At 48.0% G+C, this 18,194-nt stretch overlaps 1 protein-coding gene across 1 annotated transcript in view; it reads left to right on the top strand.

The window, feature by feature from the left end:
* LOC149342791 (high affinity cAMP-specific and IBMX-insensitive 3',5'-cyclic phosphodiesterase 8B-like) overlaps positions 1 to 12,443 on the top strand; it is a 44,932-nt gene extending 32,489 nt beyond the window's left edge. The window contains exons 11-17 of the mRNA XM_089545250.1: positions 3,837 to 4,060; positions 5,129 to 5,324; positions 6,568 to 6,698; positions 7,366 to 7,591; positions 9,736 to 9,897; positions 10,878 to 11,007; positions 12,032 to 12,443. Coding sequence (XP_089401376.1) covers positions 3,837 to 4,060; positions 5,129 to 5,324; positions 6,568 to 6,698; positions 7,366 to 7,591; positions 9,736 to 9,897; positions 10,878 to 11,007; positions 12,032 to 12,114 — 1,152 coding nt within the window. The 3' untranslated portion in view covers positions 12,115 to 12,443. The remainder of the gene's footprint in view (positions 1 to 3,836; positions 4,061 to 5,128; positions 5,325 to 6,567; positions 6,699 to 7,365; positions 7,592 to 9,735; positions 9,898 to 10,877; positions 11,008 to 12,031) is intronic.
* Positions 12,444 to 18,194: the final 5,751 nt, after the last annotated feature.

The raw sequence follows: 18,194 nt of genomic DNA, 5'->3' as shown, positions 1-18,194 counted from the left end.
AAACAGCCCGTTCAAATTTTATTGGCGCATTTGACAGTGCTGTCCCGTTCATAACATTTTCGCACCACTACTCGCGCTCAACAGTGAATTTCGCGTCGCAGTCACGATTTCTCAAAACCGGCTCGTTACCAAGTCGTGCCGGAAACCAAGGAATCCTCAGCTGTGTTTGCATTTTCAGAGCATGCACACGAGGTACTGTAAAACGGCCACCCCTTACAGCCAATCACACCTCTTTTGAAGGAAGGATGACTGTACAAAACTAAAAGGCGCACTGTTGCGAAAGCAATATACCCCGCGAAAATAGACGAAGCGGCTAGACTGAACCGTGAAGAGATTCTCCGGAGCTCCAATACTACTAATAAATCTAGCCACTCAAATCTAGTTCTAACACACACTCCTTTTGTTCCATATGTCTCGTGCATTCTAACAAGACGCAATAACATATTCACCCTAAGTGAACGCTGCATATCTGCGCTTACGGAGCCACCGCGGGTCTTTGTACCGACGAAACACACATCTTCACGATATTTTAACTTCGTCCAAAGATAGCAATCCTCTGACCGCGTGCTGCGCAGCCTGCAATAAGCCTCATTGTCGGGACTGCGCCCAAATGACCGCATCAGCCACCGCCTTCAGCAAAGCCTCCGACTTTTCCACCAAAATCAAAGAAAAACTTCAATTGTGATAGCTCGAACTTGGTATACCTTCTTGAGAATTCAACGTGTCAGCCCCAGTACGTCGGCCAAACAGAAATCCGCTTCTGAGTACGGTTAAATAATCATCGTGCACAAGCTAAATCTCTTCCCAGTCTCCCCTTATCGGGACGTGTTAACATGCTGGTCACGAATTCAGTAACCTGAGAATAGCCATCCTGGAATCAAACTTCCGCACACACCACGACACAGAAGTGCGAGAGTCGTATCTCATCTAACATTCAAAGAAACTGCCTTGGGACTTAGTGCGAACATTAGGAAACTCAGCTGCCTACTAAAGAATAAATTAATAAATAAAATAATAACTTAGTACACAAAACGTGCTATTCCCGCTACTTTGTCATGAGCCGCTGTAGTACAGCAGCTTCACAACACAGTAATCTGTTTTTTATTTCTATTTTCTTTTATTGCATTTTTTTGGCAAGTAATTTCACAGTCTTAACTGCTTCTTTACTTTTTACAGTTTCGTTTCTTTTGGATTCTCTCTCTGGACAGTTTAGGTGGGCGAACGAGATTGAGCAGTTAAGAAGTGAGGTTAAGAACGGAGGGCACAAAGGCGCAGGGTACTACAACCTGGCACATTGCCTCGTTTCTTTCCTCCACCCCTCATCACACCTTTGGCCAGGCATACACATGCCTGTAGTAAAGATGTCAAACGCGCCATTTCTCGGTAAAATTAGCGGTGACGTCATCGACAGGGCCCAACCTTACTCCACGCTTGTAGACCGGTTAGATAGCAGCCCCCTCGTAATGAGTCATAGCGCTTCCGGACAACTAGACCGTCCAACCACACCCACATTCCTGGGTCCGAATTCCTTTGTCTGACACAGCTCCTTCCTTACCGAAGCAAGCATCTTTCAGGTCACGAAAACGTGTGTTGACCCAGGCGCCACCTGCCACGGACAATGGACTTCCTGGAAACTTCACTCGAATTGAGAGTGTGTGTGTGTTCCTGCGTTCAGTGCCGCGCACACAGTGCGACCTCTGGACATCCTTCTGGAAGGGGGGGGGGGGGGGGGGGGGGGAAGGGAAGGAGAGGAAGCGTTGACAATGCATTAGCCTCGCTTCACTCGGCATGCTTTGGAGTCACGTGGAGGATTTTTTCCTTCATTTTGCACACATGTAACGCCCATCATTTTCACGCTGTGCGCGGAAAAGTTTTTCAACTTACGTACGTTCGCAATGAAACCCTCATGCTGGCTTTTGGTGCCAGCGCCTCTCCCGCGAACGTTTGTTTTATCCAGTACTTAGTACTATAGTTGCAATGAGCATTTCAAATGCTGCGTTGACCTTTCTTGTACTAGGCCGGTGTTCATTATAAATGGGCGCAACTGCGCGGAGTTGCTGCGTTTGTACTTGGTCATTCGCTTCAGTCGTGCAACATGGGGACCCCGGTGCTCCGCCATTTGTATGAAAAAATGAAGCGCTATACATATGACGCAGGATTAGTGCAGGCTTTGCGCGCACTACAGGCGCACCAACGCAGGTACCGATCAAGACTGGCTTGGCGTACAAGGCTATCTGGGCGATCGAGCCTGATCGTCTGCCTCCGAGCGAGGCAAGCACAAGTGTGCGCGAAAATGTCACAGAACTGGCTGACATGAACAATAAATCGGCGAGGTTTCAATACGGAGGGATTTAATACAGCCTTTTAAGGTGTGTAAAGATAAGTGGAGACAGAATCAGATTGGTTATGTCACGACATGACGTCGGCAGCCCGAGACACCGCAGCAAGCTGCGATGTCGGGTTTGCAGACGTGAGCAGGACCTCCCAGCTCGAGATGGTGTGCTGTCCCTGCAGAGATAAGTGGAGGGCAGCCTGCCACGAAGCAGTCTTCAGACATACAGACACAAAATGGCTAAATGCGGGGAATGTCCCACTATAAGTGCTATCGCACTAAAAACAGTCCCACACAGCCACTTCTCGCCATTGTGCATGGTTGGTGAGCTGGCGCAGCGCTAAGATTGGAGGGCAGTACCCACGTGACCTAGAGCGACCGGAGTCTTCTTTCTCGGACACATCCGATACTTCGAAAGAATTAACCAGCCCGTTTCAAATACAGCGCCATGATATCGATGCAATCGATTGCTTTAAAAAACAGATTCATACAGCGCCACGGAACAAGGACAAGAAGGAACATGAAACGTGTTTGTTAGTGCATGCACTGTTCATGAGTTCAATTGAGCTGTGTAATGACTCGCCAAGCGTGGGAGGCGTTCCTTCGCTATGTCCACTGGCTGACATTGTATCATGCGGTCCAGAAAAACAGTATAAATCTGTGCTGGTTTTTATGAAGCAATAAAGAGTTGGCAGTCAGCGCCTGTGCTGTGTTCTTTCTTGTCCCGTTGCGCTGTATGAATCTATTGCTTAAAGCAGGGATTCTCAAACTTTTTTGCTTGGAGGAACCCCAAAAGCCTTCAATAAGTTCCAGGGAACCCCCCCCCCCCCCCCCCCCCCCCCCCCCCCGCCCCCCTTTCACTTACCAGCAATGTTGTCGAGTGCATTTTTGCAAAGAGAGAGTTGCAAAGGTTAAATGTTTATTGCACAGATTAATACGAATACTAATGTGATGGGTGGTACTGCTTCCCTTTTAAGAGCAAGTCAAAGCGTGGCTCAGTAGCACTCAGCCAGTCTCATATCAGCTGCCGGGTCAGGGCCGGTGAGGGTTCTCGCGGAACACAAGAAGACAGCCCGCGGAACCCAGTTTGAGAACCCCTGGCTTAAAGCATGAACCAACTAGCTCACACCCGAATCCTATCAGCCGAATGCGAGGTCTTTTTGAAAAGCGACCAGTCGAAGACACCATTAGCGACCCACTCAAACACGTGTTGGGTAGCCATCGCGTAGCGCCGTATTCCGACATGAACACACAGAATTATAGACGAGCGACTGTCTCGTTTATACTTGGGACGCATATCCTATTCTGCGATGTCGCATTCAGGAGCGGTACTCCATAGCCTAGACTGAGCCACGGCGTCGGTTGTGAGAGTGCGCACTAGCACGTGCAGAGCACGACGACGCTTGGCTGCTTCTCGCTCGCAGACATGCCAGAAACCGACGGGCGTCCGGCGGCTGTCTCACGAGACGGCGCTGATAAAAGGTATTGTGCTGCGCCCATATAGGACGAGTCCGCCGTCCATCGAAGTCCGCGCGGCCGGGCGAAGTCCTTATGCGCGTGGCGGGCGGTCGGCCTGGCGGACGCAGTGAACGCGGTCAAGATGCCGGTGGTGACCACGCCCGCGCTGCCCAGTCTGGCCGCGGCGCCCTCAAGGATCAAGGACCTGCTCGAGAACGACGTCAAGTGGGAGTTCGACATCATCGAACTGGAGACCCTCACGGGACGCAGGTGCGTGGAGGCACTGGCGTCGACCTAACGGGTCAAGAACTCCAACGGCTATGGCCGTAGAAAGAGTTCGCCCTCATAAAAATAGTCTAATAGACCGTCTATAGACTTCTTATAGGCTCTGTTGCTTTCCTATCGATATTTAGTTTTGTTTATTCATTGCTTATAGACTGTCTATGGCATTTATATTGCCTATAGACTTTATAGACTGAAGTCTATAGACTGTCTAAAAATTTTTTTATAAGGGCGGTAACCCGCATCCTGACTGTAGTATCATTATTAATTTTAGTGGCTCTTAACAAAGGAAGGAAAAGATGTCGCTAGCCGCGGCATCTGCCATCGAAACCTGAAGCACCTGAGCTGCGGCTAGCGGAATAAAAGAACCGGGAGAGGGATAGAAAGCATAACGTAAGAGTAGCGCAAAACCAGGAAGACGGACAAAAGGGGAGAGAACACACACCAACAACACAGCGCCTGTGTTATGTTATGGATCAATACCGACTTGCCCTAATTTCCACCCTAGAGGGATAGAAAGGATAGGGGTAGGGCGGCAATTTACACTATATACAAATAAATTATTTGTGGCGAGTTTCATGCTGTGTGGTGGCCTGCCTGGAATCTGTCGGTACTGCCTTCAGTACCGAGCCTGGTGATTGACTTTGTTTGCTTGTTGTCTGCACTGCCGTCACAGGTAATAGTGGTGGAGGGCAGGAAACAATACATCGGCAAAAGGAAGCGCGATACTTTGGTGTACTAATTAAACATTGCAGTCCAACGGGAACACCTTTTGAGCATAAATATGCAAAACAAGGGGTAAGAACTGCGTTTACGTTTGATATCTGCACCCATGAGTTTTTGGCTCATATATATAAATATCTTAAGGATGGAACCTGTTAACGGCCTTGATTTGTTGACTTCTTTTCTCGCTGTTTGCTGTTGTCATTAGCACCCTGTGAGAAGGGACAAATATACAGCGAAACAATGCGAATTTGCATGGCATGCTCTTCCCCTAGCGCGATGGCAAGAGGAGTGAAGGGCGCCTGCAACTGTGCATCCACTCCTTCTGTGCAGGCCTCTCATCTGGCTGGGTCTGTCGATCTTCGCCAAGTTGAACGTGCACACCAGCCTGGAGTGCGACGACGCCACCATACGCAACTGGCTGCAGCTGATCGAGGCCAACTACCAGGACAACCCGTACCACAACTCGACGCACGCGGCCGACGTCATGCAGGCTACCGCCTACTTCCTGCTCAAGCTGAGGAAGAAGGTGAGCGCAGGCATATGCTTATGTCGAAGCAGGGTGCGGCACTCAGAACGAAACACCAGCGAGCTTGGCATGTACAGTCTTTGTCAAAAGTAACCAGGCTGCACGTTTTTCTTCTGCGTCGTATATTAAAGCTATTATGCCAGACATCAAGCTCTAAATCTCTGTATGATAAGAACCCCTGTTCTCAGCTTCAAAAAACGTTTTGATCTTTAGAGAAGCCGTGAGGGCTCCGTTATACGAATGAGAAGCAAGCCATGGAGCCTGGTTACTTTTGACAGAGACTACCATCTCCGGCATTCTTGAACAAAAATTTTTAATGTTGAAATTTTGCAAAGTGAAGGTAAAGGACCACTTTTCCGATACGCAGCGAAATCTTTCTTCTAAGTTTTTCATTACTAAATGTTTTTCATTGCACGCATCGAGCAGTTGACTACCATAGAAAACCAATAGGGAACGTTTTGGATGACAGCACTAATAGCAAAAAAAATGTAAGCCTGTCGACGCGAGGTATGCGGATATATTGATTGTTATAGTGAAATCTTACAGTACATGAAAAAAAAAATGCGTTCATAAACTCTTTAGCCCGTAGAAAAATGCTTTTATCCAGAATTGCTTATATGCGTGCCCCAAGGTTTTGACTGATATCCTCTAGAGACTGCGAATTGGTGCGGGTTGCGTGTTGTTTTGATAGCCATGGAAGTAGACTCTCTAAACACGAATTAACCTATATAGGAGTAAAGAGGGAGTAAGCTGGCCTCTGGAGCACTCCCTTAAGGGGAAGAATGTGCTGCCCAAGCCCTGGGGTAGATATCCATCACTAAAAATACGGGATACTTACGGCTGGCAATAAAAACAAATTCACTCTTCAAAACGTGCGAAGTTTGGCAATTACGACGATTTTAACCGATCGGTTTCAATCTCATCTATTCGCTAACCTCAATACCTCCTGTGGCGCGTTTAAAAGCCCCATCCAATCACTAACTGCATCATGTTACTGTGCTTTTGCAGTGAGAATATGCCTCCGTTGCCAAGAGTAAGCATTCCGTGCATTTAGTACTCCGAGAACAGCTTTCTTCATTTTTACTTCCGTGTTTAGAGTAGGTGCTTACAGTGTATCGGTACTTGTGACGCTCCCGGTTTAGCATGAGCGAGCTGCATGGTTTCTGAGCGTCGAAGCTTTGCCGCGTAGCTCTGAGCAAAAGAACCATGACTTTCTAATGCTTTGTGTTCCTCCTTGCCGCAGGACATATTCGATCCATTGGACGAGGCCATTTGTCTCGTATCGGCTGTGATCCACGACGTCGACCACCCCGGAAAGTCGAGCCCGTTCCTCTGCAACTCTGACCACGAGTTGGCCATACTCTACAACGATCGGTGTGTACATGTTTTCCTCTGCAATTTCTGCTGCAGTATCGTACAGTGAAATAGAACTTTCTTTGCGTGTTGGCGAAATCGGGAGACAGTGCATGGGACGCTAATTTTTCTCTACAGCTAGGGATTCTCGTAAATAAAGGAACAAATTACAGCACGAAGCATCGTCCGTCGCCGCATGCCTGCGATCTTACTTCAAGATTACCTACAATGTATCGTTTCGCGGGCTCATCTGTAGCTCCTTAACTCTGGCTCGGATGCCACGTTGTTCATACGTGTAGCTCTGTCGTACTAACGGCCCAGTAACTCAGAAATTTTTTGTTTGTGCTCCGCATGTGCTTTCCTAACCAGGCACGACCGCCTGTGAGGTGTGGTGCGCAAGGGAAGACATGTGCACTCTTAGAAAGCATGTATGTCAGTGTGTCCTGTGTGCATTTGTTGGTCTGCCCCTAACCACGAGCAGTGTCTTCAGCAGCTACCTTTAGGTTTCGTTTCCTTCCTGGCCTTCCGCGGTGCACCTCTTCAGTGCATGCACAAACATGCTCGAGTCTGTGCATATAGAGAACACAACCGACAACCGAAGTACGTTAACCTTCACTGTTTGAGCGTTGTGGATATTCTGCGGGTATATAGAGCAGGATCTCGCGAACGGTGACTATTCTCCGCGCAGTACTGTCCTGGAGAGCCACCATGCGGCGCTGGGCTTCAAGCTGACGTTGTCCGACGAGAGGGTCAACATCTTCGCCAATTTGGAGCGTGACGTGTATCGGTCGGTGCGAACGTCCATCATCGACATGGTGTTGGCCACTGAGATGACCAAGCACTTCGAACACCTCTCCAAGTTCCTCAATACCTTCCAGAAGCCCATGCAGGAAGCTGAAGCCTACGATCAGGAGGCGAGTGAATAAGCATAACCGGAAGTTCACCGGAATCCTTGACGCCATCTTGAATGCACTGTAGTTTCCAGCGTCACGCCCTAAGCAAATCTAACCAACGCACAAGTTCGAACAAATCACGTTTTTAGCGGTATAAAATGAAGGAATGGAAGCAACGGTAAACGGACAAGGAAGGATACAAGGAGAAGAGTATAGTTTACACGTGATCAGTCTTCCAAGCTGTAAAGAGGTGAAGTAGACTTCGCTCAAGAAAGATTGGTCATTTGCATCCATCTGAGCGCAGCCGTACGGACAAAAAAAGAAAAATATGGCTGGTGGTTTAGCATTGCCAAGGATGAAATATTGTGAGAAAGCACTTTTTTTTTGCAGGCGGAAACCACCGCCACGCATCTGCAAGCGCTATTGTGTTGTCGACTGAGCCAGGGCGCCAGTTATGCGCCTTTCATTTTCTCAAAATTAACGGATTCAAACCTTCCACTGGGTTTTCAGAAAAAGAAAAGTGCATAACTACCTCAATTTTAGGTGGACGCCACCGCTTTAGTCACAGCGCGATTGAGGTGTCCACTGACCCAGTGAGCTAGCCAGTTACACTGGCTACTCAGAGGCTTCACACACATACACAGGCACACACCGCTAAAAACCGGTGAGTGCGGCTCTATGAGTGCTTTCGCGCCAGAAGAGCTGTCTGATAGTGTTCACGGTGAAAAAATGTGTCCTAGTCCATGGCTCGGCACTACCACCATTCAGGGGAAGTCGCTCTAGCAACTCAGCTAAACAGGACGGCTAGCAGCTAGCCGAATTAATCAACTCGAGGAGGGAACGACGTCATGTCAATACGTCGGGCCTTTAAAAGTATTCAGTACAGATTTTTTTTAAAGCCATGAGAGATACGGTATGCGGTTTGTGAGTGTGGGTTCTAGAGCATGATGGACATTATGTACATACCTGATAAGCTATAATTAAACGAGCAAGTAAATTGCAAAGTTTTTAAACGTTCTTAATCGCCAATTTTGAAAGGTAGTTGAGCAGGCTTGCTTTTTTCCATTGCACCTGTATAAAACGGTTTAACTATGCGTAGTATCTTTGTGGAAATCATTTTAACTGCTTCTATGTCAGAAGATACACCAACGGCGTCTGTATTTGCTGCATTAAAAATGTGAGCGACGCCATTTTATAAATGCGCAACGCGGGAGAGCCAACTCAATGGGCCTTCAAATGCGTATTTTTGACGTTTGGTAACTGGGCTCACCTTCGATGTTGGCGGCCTTTAATTTCGAACTTCTTTCTTGCCCCCTAAAATAAATAAAAGTGTTGATAAATTAAATTTAGGTAACTGGTTATTTATTGATAGAGCCCTGTTAGTACATGATGTCTGCCATGCCGCAGAATTCACGTGCACAAATCGCATTGTCGTATCTCTCATGGCTTTTCAAAGAAACAATGTATTGAATAATTTGAAACGCACGATATATCCAGGACAGTCCCCCAAGACTAAGTAAATTTTAGTCAAGGAAGCTATTATTCGAACCACGTTATAAGGAAGTTGAAGGGGCCCAGAGATTACTTCTTTATAGCCGTAGCTTAGTTACAACCCGTGTTGGCCGAGCTTCCAAGGGGAATCGCAATTCCTTCGTTATATTGATTATTTCGTTATAAACAGTTTCGTTATATCGAGGTTTGACGTTTTCATCCACCTGCGGTACTCGTATACACGCTTCTTGTCTCCAACTGAAGCACAGTACTACTTAGTGCACGCGGTAAAGTGTCTATTGGCGCAAAAGAAAAAAAAAAACCCAGAGATCCATGTGGAGTATCGCTTCTGTATGCAGGAATGCCCAAGGGCAGAGTAGTTGCTCCAGTACTCCTGCATATTAGTTTACGCAGACGATTGGTTTCTTGCAAAGAGTTATTGTGAGCTGACAGTATACTCCACTGTTTCGGCGCTACACCCAGTTTATCTAATGTGTTAAATCCTCGGCCACTGTATAGGTGTACAACCATCACAAGCGCTCATCTTTTCTCGACCCTTCTCTCAGTCTATATCGACCACCAGCTGTAGATTTTTTTTTTCAACGCGTTGACAGCGGCTCAAAGCTGCCCTCGATGCAGCGTTGTTCACCTGGTCGCATTATTTGGACACGCAGCCGGCGCCCGAACGCGGGGAGACCTTCTCGCTGCGCTCACAGGAGAGCATCCTGCTCATCAAGCGGATGCTCATCAAGTGTGCTGACGTCTCCAACCCGGCGAGGCCCATTGAGCTGTGCAGCCAGTGGGCACAGCGAATAGCCGAGGAGTACTGCGGCCAGGTGCGTCCCGCTTGGTGTATACTACACACGTCTTGGTTGTAGTGCACATAACGCACATAGTGGTCATAGTGGAGTGTTCTATGCACGAGAGCGCCCTTGCTGAATGTGAGTGCAGGGTAGTAGTGTTAGACATTAGACACCTTTAGCATACCGTGTACCGTGTTTCCGTTACCGGAATACCGGGAGCCCGCGCGCAGCCAATGAGCATGCGCAAATCTCCTAGACTCTCCAGGTGGCGCCACGTACCCGCCAGCTACGCGCGTGCATGCAGCATCGAGACCAATCAACGCGTGCTCACCTGCGGTAGACGGGCTCCTGGTACTCCGGTAACGGTAACACAGTACACTGTATGCTAAAGGTGTCATCTACCAAGACGAAATGTCAAAAAATCTAATCAAACCTGTAGGCTCATTTTTGTGAAAAACAGTTGTTGGGATGCGTGTGTGTGTGTGATACAAAAAAACGAGTTTTAGAAGCTGCTTAGCAGTTTTTTTAAATTTGTGCACCATTTTTTTGTCTTTCAGATTAACTTTTCTGATAATTACTTGCACTTCCTTCACGCAAGGGATGACCGTTTAGTCACACTTGGTTCTATATAAGACGACTTGGAGGCTGCAATGCGCCCTATTTTGTTCGGAGCTCCGCGCACGAAGAGTGCTCTCAAAAGAACACGCAAAATTATTTATCCTTTACGCGCATTGCAACGTATATCGAAAGAGCATATTTCTGTGTTTATAAGCATGACCTCTTACATAAAGCCACAGGAATGCCTTCTGTAGCGTTGCAAGCGTCAGTTTTGTGGTAGTAGCGGTGATATTGGTATTGGTTCGAATCGCATGATCTGAAAGGTTCGATATTGACCGGTAGGCTGTGAAGAGGCGTTACCATAATGGCTGCCACCAAGTACGAGTGTATGTTGGGAATGCGGCCGCCACTTTATCTCCTCTTAACTCTGATTTTTCTTCGCCCGAAATATGTAGACCGATGAAGAGAAACGGCGTTGCCTTCCCGTGGTGATGCCGGCATTCGACCGCGCCATCTGCAACATCGCCAAGTCTCAGACGGGCTTCATCGGTTACTTTGTGCGGGACATGTTCAGGGCGTGGTCAGGCAAGTATCACTTCCGTTGAAACGTTTCGAATGTTTTGATTACAGCCAGCTATACTGTAGAATATATTTTGCTTAGTTCATCCTTTTCCATTATAATGGGGCGCAGCTTAAAATAACCCCAGTTTAAAAATGTATATGTATTTTTCGTACCGACACGCGATAAGATGCGTTAATACCTGTTCATATTCGTGCCGGCTAAAACTTTTGTTAAATGACCATAAACGCTAATTTTACTTGCATGTTTTCTTCTTTTGAAATGGCCCCGCCGCGGTGGCTCAGTGGTTACGGCGCTCGGCTGCTGACCCGAAAGACGCGGGTTCGATCCCGGCCGCGGCGGCTGACTTTCGATGGAGGCGAAATTCTAGAGGCCCGTGTACTGTGCGATGTCAGTGCACGTTAAATAACCCCACATGGTCGAAATTTCTGGAGCCCTTCACTACGGCGACCCTCGTAGCCTGAGTCGCTTTGAGAAGTTAAAACCCAATAAACCAAACCAATCTTTTCAAATGATGCTTTAGCCATTAACATACATGGTTCAGCACGTGTTAGTGCCTATGACCATTACATATTTTATAATTGGAATTCCTTCTATGTGTTGTTTTCGGTTTAGATTTCATCAACCGAACGATGACCGTGTAGTGTAGTTGGTGTTTAGGTCACTTGAGCAACGAAAAAACTAAATTATAATCGATGATACGTAGTTTTTAATTCACTACAACACTTCAGCCAGCCTCTTTCAATGCCTTGAATGACATAAAACGACCTATCAGCAATTTTTTTTCATGCTTCACGTAACTTAAACGCCAATTACACATCACAGCTATCGTTCGGCTGATGAAAACGAAACCGAAATAGAATCAAGAAGAAATTCAGTTATACATTATTTAGAGGTCGTCTAATGCGTCATCTGAAAGAAAAAAATACGCAAGCAAAAACTGGCGTCTATACTCCTTCAACGTTGAATCTAGACTCTACGGAGCGGATGGTTTTCTCACACTTTCGTCTTTTCGCTCCACACTCGCAGATTTCGGCGAGTTCCCCGAGCTCAACGACTACATCGAGAAGAACTTCATTTACTGGAAGGACAAGGAGCCTGTGTCGGCCTAACGAAGGAGTCGCTATTCGTGACCTGTTCGCTCGAGTCTCAGAGGGGGAAACATCAAGACCAAATGCTTTGGCGCGACGAAAACTATTAGCTGCGATCTGTCGAACGGCAACTTTGTAGCTTGTGCTCAGTCGACAATCCTCCCGCGTGAAGCTGTGCGGACAGAACGAAGCACGGCGAAGAGGTCACGTGGTCAGCAGGACCCGGCACTAGCAAGCCACGGTGGTTTCGAGCAGAGGCAGTGAAGAACAACTAATCGCCGAGCAAGTGACACACACCGCTCGTGACACGTGAAGCGCGTCTTGCAAAAGAAAGCGGAGCTGGTTCCATGAATGTTTTTCTCTTCGTTCGATTGTTTGTCTATTTGCGTAATGCCCGCATTATATTGTCAGTGAAGCTTTCATTTTTCCCACCGGTAGCGTGAAACCTTGCAAATTGTACCTGGTGGTGATAATCGCGTTTTCATCACTGTCGCTTGCGCCTTCAATGTGGAAGGTCATTAATGGTGGCTATGCTAGGTTTTAATTTGGTGTGCAAGTACCACGCCGGTAGGACGTCACGGATTATTGACCGCTGCCGTTATATAATATACCTGTGCACGTTTTGCGCATTAGATTACTGGATATATGGAATCTAAGCACGGAGAAAGATTTGATTTTAACAGCTCCAAGCCGCACGTGCTTTTGTCTCCACGAAACGCGATTCAAATACCCAATTATATTTTCCAAGCATATCACCCCAGTTAAGCCCAATGATGACCAAGGGGAAGCTTGTACCCATATGAAAGGCATTGGTTACCTGGTGACACTTGGAATCGAACCCTGTAACTCACTGGCGTGGAGAAAAATGGGCTCTTCAGTAAATTAAACTGCAAGCTAGAGCTCGTAGGAATCTAAGCCGATGTTCAACGCGACAAATAGAGCAGCGCGTAGAAAATACCATATTTAAAAGAGTAATGAACGCGCTCGCATAATGAGCACATCGAAAATTTTGGCTCTCAAAAAGTAAATTTTTCCATTTCGCTTATTAAGCGCACTTTTGGTTTTTTGCGCGTAGTCTGCTGTTGATAACGAAAGATAGCAGGCTGCCTTTTTTGAACCAGAAAACTATGCACTTGTTGCGGTTGGGCTTCGTGCTGAAAGTTTTGAGTTGTGCTAGAGCAAATTCTAGTCGTGCTTCGTAAGTACATGAAGTTGGGAAAGTTGTGTTTTCCATTAGAGTAAATTAAACGCAAAAACAAGAGAACAATACACAACAGACATGTGCTCTTAGGGCAGCATATAGGCTGCCCTACGAGAATCAACCACGCAGGTTTTAAATAAACATGTTAGCTATGCTCTCGAGCACGGCAACTTTGCTAAGAGTGCGTTTTGTGTTGTCTTAGCGGATTAAGTATTTAATCTACCGGCCAGCTTTTTCTATTTTTTTTACGGCTTCAATTTATTTCTGAACATTTTACCTACGCAGAGTGTTAATTACGCGAGCAAGCGCTGCAGCATCGCTGCTCTTTCGGAACACAGGAATCACAGAAAAATACTTATGATGTAAGCATGCAGCCACAAACTGAGGGCCGTAATCTGCACTTCTCTACTCCGCTTGCTCAGTGCATTCCTCAATATCAGGCCACAAATACAGGCAGCTAGGGAACTCCCTAGGTCACTTGACCTAGGAGGCAGGTGGCTAACCTTTATAAAGACACCACGACAAGCACCTTTGCAATGTTTAATGAAGAAAAAAATGGGAAACACACCCTGCTAGCGCACATATTCGTATTTGGGTGTAACTGTGCAAGCAGGCTGCCATTTTTTTTTTTCAGACTGTCGTTTTGGCTCAGAGCATCTCGATATCCCACCTAAAAAAATGGCAGTGGCTTAACGCTTAATTCGGCTATGCCAGGATACAAGTAGCGGCAGCTAAGGCATAGTTTGGTCAATCCTCCGACATGCTATCAGGCATGCGACACAGCTGGCGAAGAGAGCGGAGGGGAGCACAACGACGAGGCGAGCGGTGTGACGTCATACCAATCGGCGGCGAGGCGCGCGGTGTGACGTCATGCCAGATGGCGCGGCGTCCGTCAGCTGCGGCGGTTGCTAGGCAACTGCTCAAGGTCGCTGTCTGTGCCTCCTCGGAGCATCGCCACAGCGAAATCGCAAGTTCTTGGCCAGTGTAGTTTTCGCTACAAAAATGTAATACACACCCAGGGAAGAGGTTAAATGATTTACGTGTATAAAAAAAAAAACTATATTGAAGTCCCTGGCAGGTTTTTTGACACACACAAAGTAAACAAGGGAGGGGAAAGTCTCAGTGTGCTTGCCAACGTTTCGACAACTTGTCTTCGTCTGGGCAAAATGTTCATTATTGAGAAAGGCCCGGTGTGAGGGAGAGGGTGTGATGTGGGAATGGTGGGGAACGTGAACTTGAAAATAGTGTCCAGGCCGGATGGCTTGTAAAGGGAATTGACCGGTGGACCTGCAAAGCTGTCATAAATAGGCCAGCTCAGCTGAAAGGAATGCGCGGGTGCGGAGCGTGGAGAGAGAGGGAACATGGGCTTGAAAGGTTGTGCGTCGAGCGACAACAGATGGCTTGGTATGACTGGCTGCGTTGACCTGAAAAACTAGCATAAATGAATTAAGCAGCACATGGCAGACGAAGTACCGTGGCACAACAACAATAAAAAAGAAGAAATTGAAGGGAAAAGAAAAAAACGGAGGAGGGGGGGAGGGGGGATGGTGCTCAGAAAGCGCGAAAGGGAAGGGGAGGGGAATGCGGAGAAGCCAAGGGTTCCGAAAAATAAGAGTTGGTGCAGGGAATAACTTAGAGAAAAAAAGAAAGGAAAGGAGGCGGAAAATTCATTGCGGGGGGGGGGGGGGGGGAAACGACGGGTCGAGCGGAAGGATAGGGGAAAAAACGATATTTTCTTTGACTCTTCCTTGGCTTTCAGAATAGATCTTGTGGGATATACAGATATCCCTCGCCGCCCCGCGCTGAGTCACGCGACGAAGCGCTCGCCGCCGGGCATGGGTAGAGGGGGGGCACGCGGCCACTTTCCTCACCCTCAGCTCGGACGTGACATCACGCCTACGCCCTGGCGCCTTAGGGACGGGGTGAACGACTCTTGATTGCAACCAGTTGCTCAAGGGAGCTCGCGCGGGAACAAAGGGGCTCTCGAGTCTCACCGCGGTGCTACTGCCGCTCTGCCCCGCCGACCCCGCTCTGCCCGCTCCTGCCCGGACTATCCTACGCCGGTCGACGACGACCTGGTAAGCTGCTGAGCCATCTATTATCGGATAGAACATTCTTCCGCAGTGTGCTTTGCCTTGCGCTAGGTAAATAAACGGTTTCGTAGCGTACTCTGTTCGTTGCCTACTTCGTCCGAACCCGCCGTGGCTGTGACTTTGCGCCACGGGTTGGGGACACGAGAACGCCCGCGCATAGCTGGCACGGAAGCGCGCCTTCCCGGCCGGCTGCACGCGAGTGACCCCATAATCTAAACATGAAGTAGTTTGCAGTACCAGATCACACTATGGTTGTTTAGTGCAGGTCACGCCAACAAAAGCCTCATCACAAAGCACTTCCGCCTGTGACTTCGCTGAAGCACCTAACGATCCAGAGAAACACTTGCGGAGAGGGCTGAGTCGGGCTGGTTGGTTCATGTTGAATGGTACGGCAAAACAGCGCTGACGGACGGGAGTTTGTCTCATCATCTTCCGTCCCGTCCGTCAGCGCTGTTTTGCCGTACCATTAAACACTTGCCCTCTGCCACTCCATTTCCACCGCCATCATTTTTTTACGGAGCCCTGCATGGTGAGGGGGTGGTGGTGGCGTGAATGTACAGGAGGGATTATACTTGCAGTGGCCTGTATGCAACTGCTCCGCCTGAGTCATTGATTGAAATGATTCCATAAGACCAGTGTCATAAAAAACTTCACTCACTTTCATCCTCCTCCGTTCCCTTCCGGCGAGGTTTAGGTGTCCACCGACAAATGAGAGACAGATACATTTCCTTTCCTCAAAATCTCTGTCTCTCCCGTAACCGAGAGTAGAGGAAGCATGAAATGTTTACGGGCCTAATGTCATCTCGGTGGACACCCGAACCGCACCGTACAGGCAGGGAGGAACGCCACCACCCGTTCAGCGCGATGCCTTGCCATTTGAACGCAACGTTTTTTGAGGAAAGGAAATGGCGCAGTAATTCTCTGCCATCTCGGTGGACACCCGAACCACACCGTAATGGAAGGGAGGAACGCCACCACCCGTTCGGCGCGATGCCTTGCCCTTTGAACGCAGCGCTTCTCCCCCGGGCCCCTGTGCGCCTGCGCGGCTTTGTTTCGATGCGCGAAGCCCCTAAGAGATTACGTATGGCAACAAAGTGTATCGTGGCATTTATGTGCTTTTTGCACGCGTTATTAGAAATCGGAAATTATAATTCCGTGCATTATCAAACCCACAGCTCGACTGATATCTTGATAAACATTGAGAAGGCACTGGCAGCAGTTATTTTTTGTGACTCGTTTGGAGACCAACCGGCGCTTGCATGCCGGTCGCGTAGGAGGGCTTAGAGAGTCTCGTTAAGTCTCGTACGGTGCCCGGATGTTCTCGTTTCAGAGCCCGGATGACTGGAATTCAGTGCCCGGATGACTGGAATTCAGTGCCCGGATGACTGGATTTCAGTGCCCGGATGACTGGATTTCAGTGCCCGGATGATGGCTCTCGGTCTCGGCGTGACGTCACCACACTGCCGACAACGGGGGCTAAAAGCATTTCATGCTTAAAAAAAACTTGATGAGTGGTTGTGACAGCGACCGCTGCTCAGCTCAGGAACCCTCAAGGTAAGTACGCGATGGCAGCCATTACGTTTGGCACAGCACCAGCGAGGGAATGAACGCTCGGAATCTGTTCGTTGCTTATTCACTTCCATGCCTATGGGTGGAATCGCTAGAGGTTGTGCCGATTCGATAACCGGCGGGTACCCGGTGGCACTGGGATCGAACCCGCCACCTCCCGTATGCGAGGCAGATGCTTAAATCACAAGAGGTTACAGGACGTTTGGTGTCACCTAGTTGAGGGCATTTTTTGTAGCGCTGTTAAGGCTACGGTGATCTGAGCCAATCAGAACGCCTTGCGCTACAAAGAGTGTTCCTCCGCTCCCTTACCATACGACCGGTGGCTCCATCTCTGGGATGGAGAGAGCACCAGTTTCCAGTTGCTGCGCGCAGGAAACTCGGCCGACTTGGCGGGCGCCATGTTTACGAATGGCGGCGCACCAATTCTCAGCAGGACTCCGCAGTGCTGTGTTCGTGCGGACTTTGTTTATTTAACCAGTGAATAAAGCGTTCGCTGTACTTGCGAAATACTATCTCAAACTACCTTTTCAATCATTCCTTGAAAAATAGTCACAACACTGCACAAATACCTGAAGGACTAATTATTCTTCCTTTTTTTTTCAATTATTGCAATAATTTCTTGAAAAATAGTCAACACTGCACAAATATCTGAGACACTTATTGTATTCCTTGGCCCTGATTGGACGAGAACACTCTACCTTTCACAGTCCTACAAACAGGTAGTGAGATGAAGTATACTTCTAAAATGCGGACTTTATTTCCGGGGATGTTTTTTCCAGGGGCATTTTCACCGGGAACATTTTAACCGGAGGTCGGCCAATATATATGATGTAAACAAGTCTTCTGCATAACCCTTATGGATTTTAGGAAGTAAGTATAAGCGTCCTGCTTTTTTTTTTTGGACGGAATTAAGAAGTTTGCCTGATTGCATTATTAGTTCCCTGGATAATAGGTCCACTAGTTTTCCCAGAATTACTTGGCAGAACCCTAGGATAGGATCGGTATCTAATTTCTTAAGAGTGGGAAGGGTTGTTACATATGTCGTCGACGCTGGCCGCTATCCTTGGTGACTGCATGCGGGCTATTGCGGGCAAGCACCCGCGTTCCGAACGTGTCGAGGAAGCCGTTGAAACACACTTGCAAGGAAGGAGAAATCATATATTCGAAACTCTACAGACACAAGAGTTTTAGCAGTACTTGTGAGCTTCAACTCTTTGGTAGGTATTCGGCGTGTTTAA

Source organism: Amblyomma mixtum, chromosome 5 (genome assembly GCF_055824585.1).
Source record: "Amblyomma mixtum isolate Tamu chromosome 5, ASM5582458v1, whole genome shotgun sequence".
NCBI classification, from domain to species: domain Eukaryota; kingdom Metazoa; phylum Arthropoda; class Arachnida; order Ixodida; family Ixodidae; genus Amblyomma; species Amblyomma mixtum.
The sequence above is the reverse complement of the archived record's forward strand: the minus strand, read 5'-3'. Positions and strand labels throughout refer to the sequence as shown.